Raw genomic sequence first — 16427 nt, 5'->3', positions numbered from 1 at the left:
CCAGCCCTATTTAACACTAGGGCTGGGTGACATGAAGCAAAAAATATATCTCGATATATTTTGCTATATATCAAGAAATCTTTACAGGAAATATAAACCCCCAAAAACTACTGCAAAAACAAATATGCTAAATTCCACAAGGTCGTTTTTTTATCCAAGTGCAAAGAGGTCGGCAGTTCATTTAGAAACAAAGTGCTTCTGTGACATTGAAAAAAAAAAGAAGAAGGATGGAAGAAATTATACATATTGCCTTGTTGTCATTCAAAAATAAAAATAATTGATCTCAAGCTTATCTTTTCATTAACTCCATACTATGTTATCCATACTATAACCATAATGAGCTCCTTCAGCAGATGAGGTTCCTCACCAGCGGTAAGGAGCTGTGAGGTATCCCACAATCCACTGCCCAGATCAAACTGACCGTTTTTACTATTGTACAAGTTCTACACTGCAGCAGATTATGGATCAAAATCTTCTGCATAAATAAACTTTACATTACTAAACTTTACAACATATAAACCATAACTACTATAGTGACCCTGCAGTCACGTGACCGTTTTTGTTTTGGCCGCCATATTGATGGTCCCGACGATAGTAACTAGCATTCTAGTAACATGTCTTGTCTGTAACCAGGTCTGTGGCCACATTTCTCACACTAGGCTAAATGCAGTTCATTTTATAAGTTGAATCAATTGAATAGGGCCTATTCAGTTTAGGTTGTCAGTGGCATCCACTGTGGTCTCTTTTTCTTTGTTCACATTTGAGTCTGTATTGCTCAACAATTGGGAGATGGGGACCCCCCGCATATTGACGGGTATTTGGCACACTGAAGGCAGCTCTACTTGTCTCCTCTATCAGCTTCAACTGGGATCTGATACAACTGAACCCCTGTGTCTTTATCTCTCTTTTCCGGCATAATGTGAAATATCTGGCTCACCGGAAGTGGATCAGGGCAAGGCCGTGACATCACATGCAGGTTCTCTATAGAGCCACATTGGCCCCTTTGAGATTATAGTGTGTTTAATGCAACTTTGCGCATTTTACAGAAACAAAACTTAAAACCACATGGCTCATTTGCATAAACTATAAGTGCTGAAAAAAAACTGCTGGCTTCTTGTGCCAGGCAAGCACAGAGAAGGCAAACAACTGAAGCGGTGAAATCAGAATTAAATATAAGCATTATATCGATTTATACAATATGTCAGAATCCATTTTCTGCTTAAAAAATATCTCGATATATTTAAAACATCAAGATATCGCCCACCCCTGTTTAACCCTATACATTCTAGGCAAAGCAATAACATCACCATGGAAACCAACAGTGACTGACCTTCCACCAAAGTTACACAGTGAACCTTTAAGTGTCTAAAATGCATCGTAGTCTACACTTTGATCTCATGTGTATTGCTCCAACTAACTTTACTAAAAAGTTTTATCTTTCTTATGTTTTGCAGGTCATTCTTGAACCACTCCACAACCACAAGAGCGCCACCTACTGCCAGGATGTGAAGGAGCCAGTGTGTTCATCAACGCTATTTTCTTCAAACTACGGCCATTTTACACCTGAATTTAAGAGTAAACGCCACTAGATTAGCTGGAAAGGAAACTCCAATTACCTCCAAACGATGTGAAACCAAGAAGATGGCACCCAAACTATTAGCAATCTTCTGAACACACTTAACATTTCTTTCAACTGCAACCTCCATTCATTCGTAAGGATTATGAGGCCCCAACCATCACCCTTGCATTGCACTGTTTGTATCTTCCTGGTCATTTGCGTGCCTCTAGTGGTGGGTAACCTACCACATTCACTGCCCTGGCATGTCTCCTGCCCAATCCGCTGCGTCTGCCAAATCAAGCCGTGGTTTTCCTTTGACTCCTTGTACCACGAGGCGCCAACTGTGGACTGCAATGACCTACTGCTAACCAAGCTTCCATCACCCATTCCCAAAAACACACACACGCTAAGACTGCAGAGTAATCTTCTTTCGGACTTGGACACTTCAACGTTGCAAAAACTCCCAAATTTGACCGATCTCGACTTATCGCAAAACCGTTTCAACCATATTCGAACAATAACGTCAGGTCCCCCATTGCGGTATTTGCTAGCACTGCATTTAGAAGAAAACCATTTAAGCCACCTACCGGATGCATCTTTCCCGTCACTGCCAGTGTTGCAAGAACTGTTTTTAAGTCACAACAATTTGCATACGATTTCGCCAGGAGCATTCACTGGCTTGGATAACCTGCTTCGCCTGCATATCAACAATAACAGACTGACCACAATAGATCCAAGATGGTTCAAAGCGTTACCGAAGTTGGAGGTGCTGATGTTAGGTGGAAATCCGGTAGTAGCGTTACCGGAACAAGCGTTTATCGCGTTGAAATCTTTGCGGAGTCTCGTTCTTGGCGGGATGGGGCTACAAAATCTAGCAGAGAAAGCGCTAGATGGCTTGGATCAGCTAGAAAGTCTATCCTTCTTTGACAACCAACTTACAAAAGTCCCCACTGCAGCCTTGCGAAGAGTTCCTGGTCTCAAATTCCTCGATCTGAACAAAAATCGGATAAAAATAATTCAGAATGGTGATTTCCATGACATGGTGCATCTTAAGGAGCTCGGTTTAAACAACATGGACGATCTGGTTTCAATTGAGAAAGGAGCGCTGGAAAATCTCCCAGAACTAACCAAACTTGAAATCACAAATAATCCACGTTTGTCCTACATTCATCCTCACGCATTTCTTAAACTAACCAGGCTTGAAAGTTTAATGCTAAACTCAAATGCTCTTAGCGCTCTACATCACAATATCATGCTATCTTTGCCCAATTTGCAAGAAGTTAGCTTACACTCCAACCCGTTACGTTGCGATTGTTTATTCCGCTGGGCTGCTGAAGAATCTCCCCATCTTTATATCGACAAAGATCAAACTGATTCCCAAGCGCTTCGAGTTGTACGATTTATCCAACCGCAAGCCACTCTTTGCGCCGAGCCTCCGGAACTGAGATCGCGAAAAGTTCGGGAGGTATCAACTCTGGAGATGTCTGCGTCTTGCCTTCCGATGATCCCGTCAAATTCTCTCCCTTCGTACGTCGGCGTGAGAGAAAACGGAAAACTGGTCTTGCATTGCCGCGCGCTTGGTGATCCGCAACCGGAAATCTACTGGGTAACTCCTTCTGGGATGAAATTGGGACCAAATAAACCGAATTCATGTCGCAATTTCTCAAGATCGAATCATAACGTTACTTCTAGCAGAAATCAGGACAGTCAGAATAGGTCGTTATGCTATCGGAACAAGCACTACAAGCTACTTCCTGAGGGTACTTTAGAAATCAGCAAGGTGACATCCCATGAAGCCGGACTGTACACTTGTATTGCTGAAAATATTCTAGGCGCAGATACAAGAAGCGTAACCCTTGGCGTGCATGCTCGAGAAAACCGTCGGAAAAAAGTGAATTTGAAAGCGTTTTTGCGAGCTGAGGTTGCCAGATTGGAATTAAGGGAAGTTGGAGAACGCTATGCCATCCTTTCTTGGCAAAATGTACGTAACTTACCTTCAACACGTCTATCGTGGCAAGCCATATACGCCAATTTGCACACGCCGACTTACACGACAAGAATCCTCGCTGGAACACAAAGTTTTAATCTAACGCATCTGCAACCGGAGACGTTTTACAGGGTATGTCTCCACCTAGGGGTCGCAGACGATAGCAAGCGCGTAAGCAAAAGGGTGAGAAGCGTTCGAAAACCTCAATGCGTCACGTTTAGGACAAAAGAAGCAGAGGAGCCGGAAGCTAGTCTCGAGCTGAAACCGGAGCTGACGTCGACGGCGGTGACGCTTCTGCTGCTGGCGCTGATCCTGCTAGCTCTGGCCGGGCAGAGCTTTGAGACGGAGGGTCAGAAGGGTGATCACGTGATGCTGCTGCAGGAAGTGAAAGGTCATGTGATCCAGGTCAAAGAAGAAAAAGGAGGAGAGAGTGAGAAAGTGCCGTTGTGATGGGTTAAACAGCAAAACATGGCTCTGTAGCGGAGGATTTGGGCTGACGTATGTTTGTAGTACAACCTTAAATTTATGTAATTTTACTGGGGGAGGGTTCGCTACATTCTTGTCTCCATGGAGATGCCTGGGATGTTCTGAATTATGGTATTAAACTTGCTTGCATTTTCGCGGTTATAGATGTTTTTAATGCTAACAAAACCACTCTGAGCAGGATCACCTCTTCATTGTTCTGACGCATAACTTGGCCTGGTAGCGTCTCTTGCTTGTTTCCTTGGAGATAGTAGGTTTATACTATACTACACTACTGTGCTGTACTAATAATTCTACACAGGCAAAGCAGTAACATCTCCTTGTAGTCGGGCAGGTGGTGGATCCTTCATCTGTAGCTCTAAGGTCAACGAAACATCTCACTAATCACAAACCCTCGGGCTGGTGGGCTCCAAACGTTTTTCAGGCTGATAACTAAAACTAATCCAGGGGTCTCCAATCTTTTTCTTCCTTTGAGCTACCTTTACGAAACAAAAATGCCAGAGCTACTAGTTTTAGCTTTCACAAGAAATTTAGTATATAAAAGAGCCTCAGCAAGCCTTAGAAGAGGTACAGTTAGATTAGGATGACCAGGTGTCCCTATTTACCCGGTCCCGGTTTTGAGCCCTGTGTCCCTTGTCTCAGCAGATTTATCCAAAACAAGTGATTTGTCTCAGTTTTATACAAGAAATGTCCCAGATGTCGCTATTTTTGACCAATTTGATCCCTGCCAACAGTCAAGAGAGGCATGCATTGTCATTTGTTTAAGTAAAATACAAAAAAAGCTGCTGAAAAATGACCAAAACACAAAGAAAATGTGACTATACTGACTCACATGTTAGTCGTAAATGGGCTGAGTGCAGAAAAGTTTTCCTTAATTACACACTCAATTCACAATTTTATTATTACCAAACAACACAAACCGAGGATGTCCCAGTTTTTTATATTGAAAATCTGATCACCCTGAGTTAGATAACGTATAAAACATGACTCATTATCCATTTATTAGTGCACAAAGTTAGGCATCAAAATGATACATGTACAATAGCGAAAGGCATTTAATTAATTCAATTTTACTTATTCAACACAATATGTATGATTCAGAAATCCCTCTGCGAGCTACTTGGAAGGGGGTGGAGAGATACTGGTGGCTCCCAAGCTACAGGTTGGAGACTCCTGGTCTAATCTATAAACGGTTCATGCTCATAATGGCTGTTTCCTGATCAGATTGGTTTTAACTAAGTAATGTAATGACAATTGTTTAAACATCTCACACAAAGATCTAACCAGCCCGTTTTTCTCATTAACTGTTCACAGGGTGTCAGGATTCATTGGTATAAAATCCCTTGTGATGATTAAATCGTAAATGGTGGCGTTATACAACCCCAAATACGTGATTATCGTCTGAAAAGACTTTAAACCACAAAATTAACATAGCAAGTTTGAGAACCTAAACCCCCCCACACAAAATGAAGTCTCAATATTTGTAGATTTGATTTGAATTGATTTTGAATGAGATGATGAGGAGAATGAAGGGGACGAGGAGAAGATGAGGGTGAAGAGAACAATGAGAAGATGAGGAGATCGAGGGGGACAATGAGAGGATGATAAGAATGAAGAGGACAATGAGAGGATCAGGAGAGTGAAGGGGACAATGAGAGGATGAGAACAGTGAAGGGCACGATGAGAAGATGAGGGTGAAGGGGACGATGAGAGGATGAGGAAAATGCAGGGGATGATGAGAAGATGAGGAGAGCAAAGGGGACAATGAGAGGATGGGGAGAGTGAAGAGAACAATGAGAGGATGATAAGCATGGAGAGGATGAGGAGAGTGAAGGGGACAATTAGAAGATGAGAGTGAAGGGGATGATGAGAGGATGAGGAGCGTGAGGAGAACAATGAGAGGATGAGGAGAGCGAGGGGAACGATGAGAGGATGAGGAGCGTGAAGGTGAAGATGAGAGGATGAGGAGAGTCAAGAGGACAATGAGAGGATCAGGAACATGAGGAGAACAATGAGAGGATGAGGAACGTGAGGAGAAAATGAGAGGATGAGGAATGTGAGAACAATGAGAGGATGAGGAGCGTGAAGAGAATAATGAGAGGATGAGGAGCGTGAGAACAATGAGAGGATGAGGAACATGCGGAGAACAATGAGAGGATGAGAAGAGAGAAGAACGATGAGAGGCTGAATTTACACTAGCTCCATTTTAAGCACTTTTTCTCATTCAAGAGAGACAATATTTAGTTTGAAATTGTTAATCACTATGGCAACGGTCCTAATTTTTCATCATTTTGAAACCCACGGATTGGCTTTGAGCTCAGGAGAAGTGTACTAGTATTATTTGACTATGTTTATACATATATTGTACACTAAACTTGACTGAATCCTCCAGTATAAAGCCATGTCCTGCGCTCTAACTCTATTAAAAATGATTGTGTTATGAACTGAAATGACTGACACTACATCCACTTACACACATGAGACAAAACACGACGAGAAAACACGAAGAAAGATTGTAAATTCCAGCCGTGGTGTGTGGATATATAGATTTGTATTTATTTTCTATACCATATAAAGTAAATATATATTGTCATTGTTTTGTGTTTAAGTGTATTGTACAGAATTAAGAAGAAAATGGACAATCACAAAGGCGGAATTACAGATCGGATCAAAAGACTTTTATTTGGAAGTGTTTCGGACTCCAGGGTCATCATCACGTCGTCATTGTTTAAAGCTCAAACGGAAACTAAAGACTTTGGGATGGTTTTGAACTAAACTGCTGCTTATTTTTGCTTTGTAAGCTGGTGATTGGTGTGAACTTTTTGCTTTGCTTCCAGTCAGTAACATGGGACATTTCCAAACTCAACAGTACTGTGGAAAAGTTCATCAACTATTATATGTTTTACATTTTATTCAAAAATCCGTTTGAGGCCTGGAATGTTCCAAATCATGGCATTAAACATATCTCATTGTCGTTTATTTCACTGCAGTGCACCGTTGTTTTGTATTGCTGAAAAATAACTTGAAATACATGCATTCTTATTGTGAGCGGGGTCGTCTCCCCATAGACCTGACCTGTAAATTGGCTTGGTATCACCTGCTTGTTTCCATGGAGATACATTACATACCACGACTTGAGGAAGATCTACGGACCGAAACATAGTCGTTCATTAAATGCACTTTGGGAGTTAGTGCACATATTGCCATGCTGTGGAACATTCCTGGTTACGTTACCGTGGAGACAAGCAGGTCACTGTCTCTCCACCAGGAAAGTGACATAGTGCACCTTTAATTTATGAATATGTAGTAAGAAGTAAGTAGGTAGTCATTGTGTGACAATTTGTCAATTTAAGGGTTTATGCTTCCTGTTAAAGGCAACATTTACAGTGCTTTTCACTGTTCAAAAGGGCATTTTGTTTTAAAGGGACAGTTCAAAGGGTCTAATTTCCTAGTGAGCCAGAGTACTGTAGATATGTGGAGATACTTTTTGAACTAATCCATCCAGTCCTTGTATTTGGAAAGGTTGTTGGTGCTAGGCTAGCACATTTCAATGGCCATAGTTAGCCTGCTTCTAAAAACAGTCTTACCCACTCCACAAAACACCCAAAGTAAATCTATTATTACACCAGACTGTCCATCTGAATGCCTGTGTTGATAGAATAATTTTAGAACTAAAATCAACCTTCATCATGAATCGTCGCATGTTGAGGGACTATTTTCTCAGCAGCAGCAGAATTTTACTATGCTCTAGTTAGTTGTGGTGATATGAATTTGGCCATATTTCCTTCTTCCTGTGCTTTATGTGTCACTATGGCAGCTGCAGGTAAACAAACTATTACAGAGCCAGCTGGTGCCAGGTGATATCAGTCCACCGCTGCCGAGCTTTCTATCAGGAAGTACAACTCCCTGCTGCTGCTCAGACATAAATACTTCAAATGCAAGGTTGGTTTTACTTTTAAAATTATTCTATTGACACAGACAATTACATCGACATTCTGGAGTATTAAAAAATTTACTTCAGGTGTTTTGTGGAGTGGGTAAGACTGTTTTTAGTGGCAGGATAACTATGGCCATTGACATGCACTAGCCTAGCACCAGCGACCTCTGCAAATACAAGGACTGGATGGAATATTTTAAAAAGTGTCTCCACATGTCTCCAACACTCTGGCTCACTAGGAAATGAGGTCCTATGTCCAAAATTCCAAACTGTCCCTTTAAATTTCTAATTGCTATGGCAACAGTGGTAGTTTTTCATCATTCTGAAGCCCGTGGATTGAAAAAGCATTAGAGAAGAAGTTACTGGGTGATATAAACTTATTTAACTGCTGTTTCCTCATTATAAACATGGTGAATTTTGCTTCATGGCACTAAAATAATAACCAGGCTGGTGCCACCTAGTGTCTCCACTCAATTTCATTTCTCTCCAACAACTAGGTCAGGAATTGGAATACACTGGACGGTTTGCAAAAACCCTGGAAATGCAAGTTGGGGCACCAGCCAATCAGCGAAGAGCCATACATTCTGTGTTGGCAACGATTCCCGAGATCGAGGATTTAAAGCTGGAACAAAGAGAATGTTTGATGAAATTTATCAAGGGGAAAAACGTTATTGCCCTTCTTCCTACGGGATTTGGGAAAAGCTTAATACACCAGTTACCCCAGTTTGTGGCATCACAATCAAATAGCAATGATTGGTTAAATAAAATTTTTAAAATCTACTGTCAAGTGAACGAATTCTAATGCTGCGAGGTTAGACCGTTTCTACGAAGTGAAACCATCTCATGAATCAGGCTACTAAAATAAAATTGCGAATTAGGACCTGCACCTTAGCAGAGGTCAAACTCTATTTTTTGATTTTCTTTTGAAGATGTGTATATTTTTTGTACATTACACCTGTCTTACTTTTCTGCTCTGACTTTTGCACAGTACTGTTCACATCAACCCAGAAGCTTAATTTCACGTGATTGTGCTCCAGTCTATTTTGAAACATCATCATTATCTAATAAAAGATCAAATTTATCCAACTCTCTTGTAACTATTTTGTGATTTTGTAACACATTTCAGAGATAACAACAGTATTGTTGTGCAGAGCTCCTTGTCATATCTAAAGCAGTTAACCTCACAGAATTTACAGTAAGATAGTGGCAGCAGTGTGCTTTATCCTGCCCCCTGCTGGCTAAGACCTGACATTGCCCACATTTTACAGAAACCATGGAACATTTAGACTTATAATAGTTATCTAGAGGGGTGTGTAGAACAGTTACTATATTGAATTAATCAAGAATACAGTTAAATGGAAATGTTGATAGATAACTACACCTGCATGAAATAGTGTTGGTGAATATCATAGCATAATGGAATGGTAAAAATATGTTACAGTTCTTTATTTCTAATTTTTATTTTTTATTAAGGACTATAAAATAAAGCATTAAACAATACAATAATAATAATAATAATAATAATAATAATAAACATGAAAACAAGACACAAATACAGAAAATAATACACAGAACAAACATAAAACAACAAAGCTCACAAACCCCCTAACCCGCCCCTTTTCCCCAAACACACAAAGACTTAAAGATGGCATAAGAAAGATTTTAAAAAATACATAAAAAGAAGGGGGGGAAAAATAATTAAATTAAATATAAAAGAAACATCAATAGTAGTGGCAGTACAGCTTGGCCATGCTGCTAGAGTCCTTTTTATTTATTTATTTATTTTTACCCTTAATTGTGAAAGACCAGTAGTACCTTTTTTTTTTTTTTTTTTTTTTTTTTTTTTTTTGGTGAAGGGTCCACCACCTGCTTGTCTCGATGTAGATGATTGCATCGTTTGGAATTGGAATGTTTCACAGTATGTGTTTAAGAGCTATTATATTTATTCAAACTTACTGCCTAAGAATGAAAACTACTTAAAGTAATAGAGATTTAAAACAAATAAATAAATAAAGTTTCTGAATATTCTGTGGAATATTCAGGGCAAAGCAATAACATCTCCATGGAGACAAACAGGTGGAAGACCATCCTTCATAAAAGTTACATAGTGCAGTTTTAAAGAACGGCACCAAAAATGGACCCCTGTGAGCATTAAGCCATGTTAGAACATTGTTATCTCATCAAAATAGACCTGGAGTTGTGTTTTGTTTCATTCACACATGTTTGAGTAACATTATTAGTCTGTTTACATCTCCAAAGCTCAAAATGCTCTGCATTTTACCTTTAGTTCAGTAGAGACTGGCAATTCCAGGGCTGAAATCATCCAAATCAGGCATGTCAAACTCAGGCCCGGGGGCCAAATTTGGTCTGCAAAATAATTATATTTGGCCCGTGAGATAATATCAAACATGTATTAGAGCTGCCCGCTGGCTACAGATAGGCCATAGAGACATTTTTTTTATTTTTATTTAGCTATTATTTTATATTTTGCTTGTTCTGGATTTAATGTTTAAGCAAATCTATTATTAAACATTTATTTCAATAAGAAAAGATTTAACATTACATATGTCGAAAGAAGAGAAAACATGCAGATGTTGTTGAAATTTGTCAATAAATATTTAGTTTGGCCCACGACTTAGTCCCAGTTTTTAATTTTGACCCTCTGTGAATTTGAGTTCGACACCCTGGTGTATGGAGTTTCAAAACACAGTGGAGCACTTCCTGTATTACCACATGACATCACGAGGTGGAATATTGTATTTTCCGTTTAAGAGAAGAACATGACTAGAAGAATGAAGAAGAATATGCACACATATGCAGGGTTTGTGTGTTAAACGTGTGAATGAAACAAAACACAACTCCAGGTCTGTTTGTGATGAAGAAACATTATAACATGGATTAGAAAATAGCGTAATATAAGATCTTTAATAGGTAGATATTCCGATAAATTCAATATGTGACCAATAATTCTTTAATGAATTACAAAAAACACACCTCTTTAGTTAGACTCTGCATTTATTCACACAAAACATTTTACATTTTCTTAAGGCATCACAAGACCGTATATACATAAAATACTATCACTTCTACTTCTCTTCTCTCTGCACCTCCACTAAATAAATATCTTATGAAAAGAGTGATAAATTCAAGTCATGGTTAGTACATCCCACATAATATTAGATACTACAGAAGGTACTGCAGTTTCAGACGGTCCGATGGAATAGAAAATGGTTTGTAGACATTTAAAACATTAGAAAAACAATTTATCTTTGCACAAACCACCATCAACTCTATAGAACAATAACACTGACATCATTATTAGCTGCTGGCAAAGGTTTTTGAAATGAACATGGTAATAAACTTGTCCTTTTTTCAGTAATAATGACAGATATGGTAATGCATGTTCAATGTTACACTCCACTTAATGGCGGATTACAAAAATATAAATCTATTTCTTAATAAAGAGAAGAGAGATTAGTCAAACTAGTTACTATGGTCATTTATGTGGTTCATTCATAACTTTATATAATTTGTTTAATTTCTTGTTGCTTATCTGAGACTTTTTAATACATCGAGCAAGCAATCATATAACACCACTAGCATCAGCATAACAGTAGTATTTTAACTATTGTAAGTCATATCTTAGTTTTACAAAACTTTAAACTCTGCCAGGATCATTGTCCTCAGTGAGCTCTTGTAGACCTTTTCTTATATTTATTGTATTTAGGGGAATGTTTTCAGTGCACATTTTTGGCATAAATGTTTTTACATTGTTATCATGCCTGTTCCAGTTTTTCAGAATAAACCCTGTTAATAACAAAATTATTTTAAATTATTTAAAACATAGTGCTAAAATTAACTGGCACCAGACAGTAGTAAACTTAGCAACACATGAAAATGGCCATAAATGAAATGTAGTTTTATTTGATCCCACTGAGCACCAGAGGGCGCTAAAGCACTGATGATTCTGGACATGCAGGATACATAGAACCATAGTTATATTCGTAACTATTTAGTTCTGTGTTCTCTTGTCTAAGCTCTGTATTTCCTGTACTTTTTTCTTTTACTGTCACAGTATTTAAAATATATGATAAAAAACAATGAACCTTGCTTTGACTAATAAGGAAAAAACTATATTACTTAATCAAACCATTAGATATTAGTTCAAACGTTCAAAGACACAGGACGGGGTACTTAAGCAAGTTTTAAAAGAACATAAATAATTACTTGTATTTAATGGATTACTATTATTATGGTTTATGTTTCTAGACTAGATGAGTGACACCACACAGGTATCGTAAATGTCTTTTTTTTTTTGGGCACTAGTTTCATAAAAATGGATCCAGCCCTATCAGTCAATAAGAACATTCTTTCCTCTCCTCTTCCTCTTGCTAAAGCTAAGACAGCAAAATGAAGTCATTTGCTTGTATTTGTATTCTTTATGTGCCTACTGGATACGGGTTTTGGTAGTTCACTTGAATTAACAGTTCAAGAAATGAATTCTTGAATTATGTAGAACTTTTGTAAAGTTGATATTTTATTTTAATTAGATCATTGTTGATCATTTTGTACTAGGCCTAGACAAAATATGAAGACAAATGACTTGTAGTTTAGTTATAGTTGTGTTTTCAGTTAAAGTTACATACGTTTTTCTTGATTTGACATCTTTTCTTCTTTAATGTGTGGTTTGGTAACATTTAGGGACATTTGTGATATACGTTTTCAGCTGTAGTTGAACTTCTAGTAGTTGTTCATCAGTTGTAGTTTTAGATACAGTTGTAATTTTCAGATATAATAGATTTTTTTTTTTCAGCTGTTGCAGTTAGAGTTAGAGTTGTTTTTCATTTGTGAATCATTTTTTCAGCTTTAGTTGGAGTTCAAGTTAGAGTGGTATTTTGGACTGGTAGTAGTAGTAGTTGGACTGAAGTTGTGGTTGTATTTTTTTTAAGTAGTAATACAGTTTTCAGCCATTGTTGTATGTTTCAATTGTAGCTGCAGTTGTTTTTCAGCTGTAGTTGTAGTTGAAGTTGTAGGAGCTGGGTTCTTTGGGCACAGGGGGCGGGGCTTCTGGGATGGTGATGTTCTCGAGGTCAAGGAGGCGGAGCTTCATCTCCATACTGATCAGAGTGTCCAGGTCTGAGCGCGTCAGGTCACTGCCCATCTCCCTCCCCAACAGCGCACACAGCCCGTCGGTCCAGATGCAGTACTACAGGAGAAAGAAATGGGTATTTATATGTATTTACTGACAATTTTGTTACTTAACTAAAAGTACAGATACAGAGGCAAAAAGTTATTCAAGTAAAATTATCACATGAAAAAATCTACTTAAAGTAAAAGTATTAAAGTACATGGTTAAAAATGTACTTTAAGAGTAAAAAGTTAAAGTTTTTCACACAGATTTTCATAAACTCTTGTTTATTTGTTAGAGTAATAAATGTAGTGAAATTGATTTAAAAAAATATACAGATTTTAATCAACAGTAGTAATACGAGTCAGTTTATTTATTCACTTATTTATTTATTTTTAAAGCTTGAACTCAAAATCTTTAGTCAGGATGGTAAAATTATGGTAAAAATAACCCCTCAAATCAAATGAAAACTACTTTTACTTTTCAGTCCTGTTAAAAAAATGCAGAGAAAAAGTACAAATACCTGCTCTCAAATGTAATGAAGTAAAAGTAAAAAGTACCCACTGTAAAATGAATCTAAGTGCAGATACCTAAAAAATCTACTTCAGTACAGTACTTTCCATCACTTCCATCACTTACTGATGATATTAAAGGTTGCAGAGTAAGAATGTGTGTTTTTCCAGGTTTGGAGATAAGCCCTTCACCACACAGTAACATAGTGTAGGCCTATTTGTGGTCATACCGGCTTGTCGAGGCCTGATCCCGTCAGATCTCAGAAGCTCAGCAGGGCCAGACCTGGTTAGTACTTGGATGGGAGATCACTGGGAAAATCAGGTGCCATAGGGGGGTGCCAGTAGCAAAAACTGTTGTTATGTCCTTAGGCAAGACACTTCACCCACATTGCCTACTATGAAAGTGGTGTGTGCATGAGTGATGGTGGTGGTCGGAGAGGCCGATGGTGCAGATTGGCAGCCTCGCTTCAGTCAGTCTGCCCCAAGGCAGCTGTGGCTACAATAACAGTTTACCACCACCAGGTATGGAGTGAATGAATAATGCTCTGTAAAGCGTCTTTGTGACATATGTCTGTGAAAAGTGCTATATCAAATATATCTTTTGGCCTTTTAGTACCTTTTTGGAAACTTTATTCACCATCCTAACTATTCACCATGTTTAGAAGCAATTTTCACAACTTTCAGAGCAACTTCCTGGTTTATGGCAGCTAAAAACGCTAACCTAAGAGCTGCTTTTTCAATCTATCTGTACTGGTTTACATTATTACATGAAAATAATGCAGCAGTACAACTTTAAGGGACCCATATTACACTATTTTCTGATATTTTCTATGTTATAATGTGGTTTCCTCTGCACAGACATACCTGGAGTTGTGTTGGAATTGGTTTCATTCATACATGTTTAACACACAAACTCTGCATATTTAGGCTGAGTTCTTCTCTCAAACAGAAAACACCCTGTTCCACCTTGTAATGTCATGTGGTGATACAGGACGTGCTTTTAAATTCCACACACCTTCACTAGAATCATTTGGATGAGTTCAGCCTTCGAGTTACCAGTCTCTATTGAACTAAAGTAAAAGGTAGCTGGTACCTTGAAAACTACTGCTTCATGACATCACAAGGTGGAACAGAGCATTTTGAGCTTTGGAGATGTACACAGACTAATAACAAAGGGTTCCTCAAACGTGTGAATGAAGCAAAACACAACTTCAGGTCTGTTTTTGAGGAGACATTATAATATATCTTAAAGTGTACCAGAGTAAATTTTGTGCAATATAGTATCTTTAAACGCCACCAGACTAATTTACAGGTGAGATCTGTGATAAGGCGAGCCCGGCTACACTAAGAATGCAATGCAGTTTCCAACATTTTTAAACAAAATACAGGTAGAGATTGTGTTATTTACCTCATATTTATTTGGCGCCACAAAGTTGAGCGTCTCATCAGGGTCATAGAGAACAGAGAAGGCCAACTCCAGCACCTCCTGCAGGATGAACACGGAACAACAGTCAAACCAAATGTATTAACAAAAAAAAAAAGATCAACAAGTGCGTCTTTAACAGCTTGTGCGTACAATGTGAAAACGAACAGACCTTGTTCTGTTTGAGAGCGCTCTTCTCCTTCATGTGGGGACAATCTTTTCCAGTGACCACAGACTTTATATCAGACACTGGGACTGAGAGAGAGAGACGGAAAGACAGGAGAAAAGGGAACAGAGGGAAAGAGAGAAAGAAGGAGGTATAAATAGGAAATACAGAGGAAAAACAAGGGGTAGAGAAGGAAATAAAAAATGAGGGAGACAGAAAATGGCAAAGAGAACAGAGGGAGGGAGAGAAAAGAGACAAGGGATTTGAGAAGAGAGGCAAGAAAGAAAGAGGGATTGAAGAGAAGAGGATGAGAGATGAGATAAGGTGGAGAGAGCGCAGGAGGGAGGAGAATGCGAGGAGCAGCAGAGGAGAAAGTCATGTTTAAAAGCAAAATCCACAGCCTTGAACACTGAGCTGATGTCCTGTGGTGTGTGATTGGTACAATGGTGCGTGTAGTTTGGGGTTTGTTCGCTTTTTTTGTTGTCTTCTGTGTTTGTGAGATTGTATTTATCAAATTGAGAGACTAAAATCTGTACACACACTCAATTCATGGGGACAAAAATGTTAATCCTTTATTATTAGATTAACAACGTGACTTTGATGATATGGAGGCTATAATAGATTTAGGTTAGGATCAGTTTCCAGGAAATAAATGCGAATAAATGTAATGTCCCCAAAAAACAGGGGAAAATATTTGTGTTTTGTTGTTGTGTTGTGTGTGTGTGTTGTGTTGTGTGTCTGTGTGTTGCTGGGCCTCACTCTTGTCGCTGAGCAGCTCAAAAGGCACTTCGCCCTGAGGAGACTCGTCCAGGTCTCCATAGTGCAGCATTTTGTGATTCAGCGAGAGACGACAGAACCAGAATTTCTCTACAAGGAATCATAAAAAATACAATGAACACATGAAAATTAAAATATTTAGTATGCTGGCCAGTCAACACACAACTGAAAGGTGGTATCTATGGATACAAGCAGGTGACAGCACCAGGCAAAGTTACAGTAAGAATGCATGTGTCTCAATGTACACTGCAAATTTCTCTGCTTTGGCTCTGAGTCTGCTTCATTCTAGTCTAGAGGAAGTTTATTTTAAGATCACTTGTCAAGTAAAATGATCTTGCTGCATGGACAGATAATTTCACTACTTTTAAGTCATTTTCTGACAGGTTTAATTGTTTATATCTTAAAGTTTTTGCCAAGTTTTTTTGCCATGTATTTTTTGCAGTAAGAACATGTACT

The 16427-nt window shown here is 38.6% G+C and overlaps 2 protein-coding genes across 9 annotated transcripts in view; one reads left to right on the top strand and one right to left on the bottom strand.

The window, feature by feature from the left end:
* Window positions 1-1721: 1721 nt before the first annotated feature.
* Window positions 1722-3995, top strand: lrrn2 (leucine rich repeat neuronal 2). The gene has a single exon (XM_055160326.1). It carries the CDS (start codon window positions 1722-1724, stop codon window positions 3993-3995), a length of 2274 nt encoding a protein of 757 aa, XP_055016301.1.
* A 6967-nt stretch (window positions 3996-10962) lies between these two features.
* Window positions 10963-16427, bottom strand: part of elmo2 (engulfment and cell motility 2) — a 45690-nt gene continuing 40225 nt past the window's right edge. For all 8 annotated transcript variants that reach the window (XM_055160953.1, XM_055160946.1, XM_020936981.2 and 5 more), the window contains 4 exons: window positions 15954-16061; window positions 15201-15283; window positions 15014-15091; window positions 10963-13171 (listed from right to left, as the gene is read on the bottom strand). In XM_055160953.1, the coding sequence (XP_055016928.1) occupies window positions 12971-13171; window positions 15014-15091; window positions 15201-15283; window positions 15954-16061 (470 nt within the window). In that variant the 3' untranslated portion in view covers window positions 10963-12970. The remainder of the gene's footprint in view (window positions 13172-15013; window positions 15092-15200; window positions 15284-15953; window positions 16062-16427) is intronic.

The sequence above is a fragment of the Boleophthalmus pectinirostris genome, unplaced genomic scaffold (genome assembly GCF_026225935.1).
Source record: "Boleophthalmus pectinirostris isolate CB_2022bp ecotype Guang Dong unplaced genomic scaffold, ASM2622593v1 HiC_scaffold_3, whole genome shotgun sequence".
NCBI classification, from domain to species: Eukaryota; Metazoa; Chordata; class Actinopteri; order Gobiiformes; family Gobiidae; genus Boleophthalmus; species Boleophthalmus pectinirostris.
Note: the sequence above shows the minus strand (reverse complement) of the source record. Positions and strands in the feature narration are given on the sequence as shown.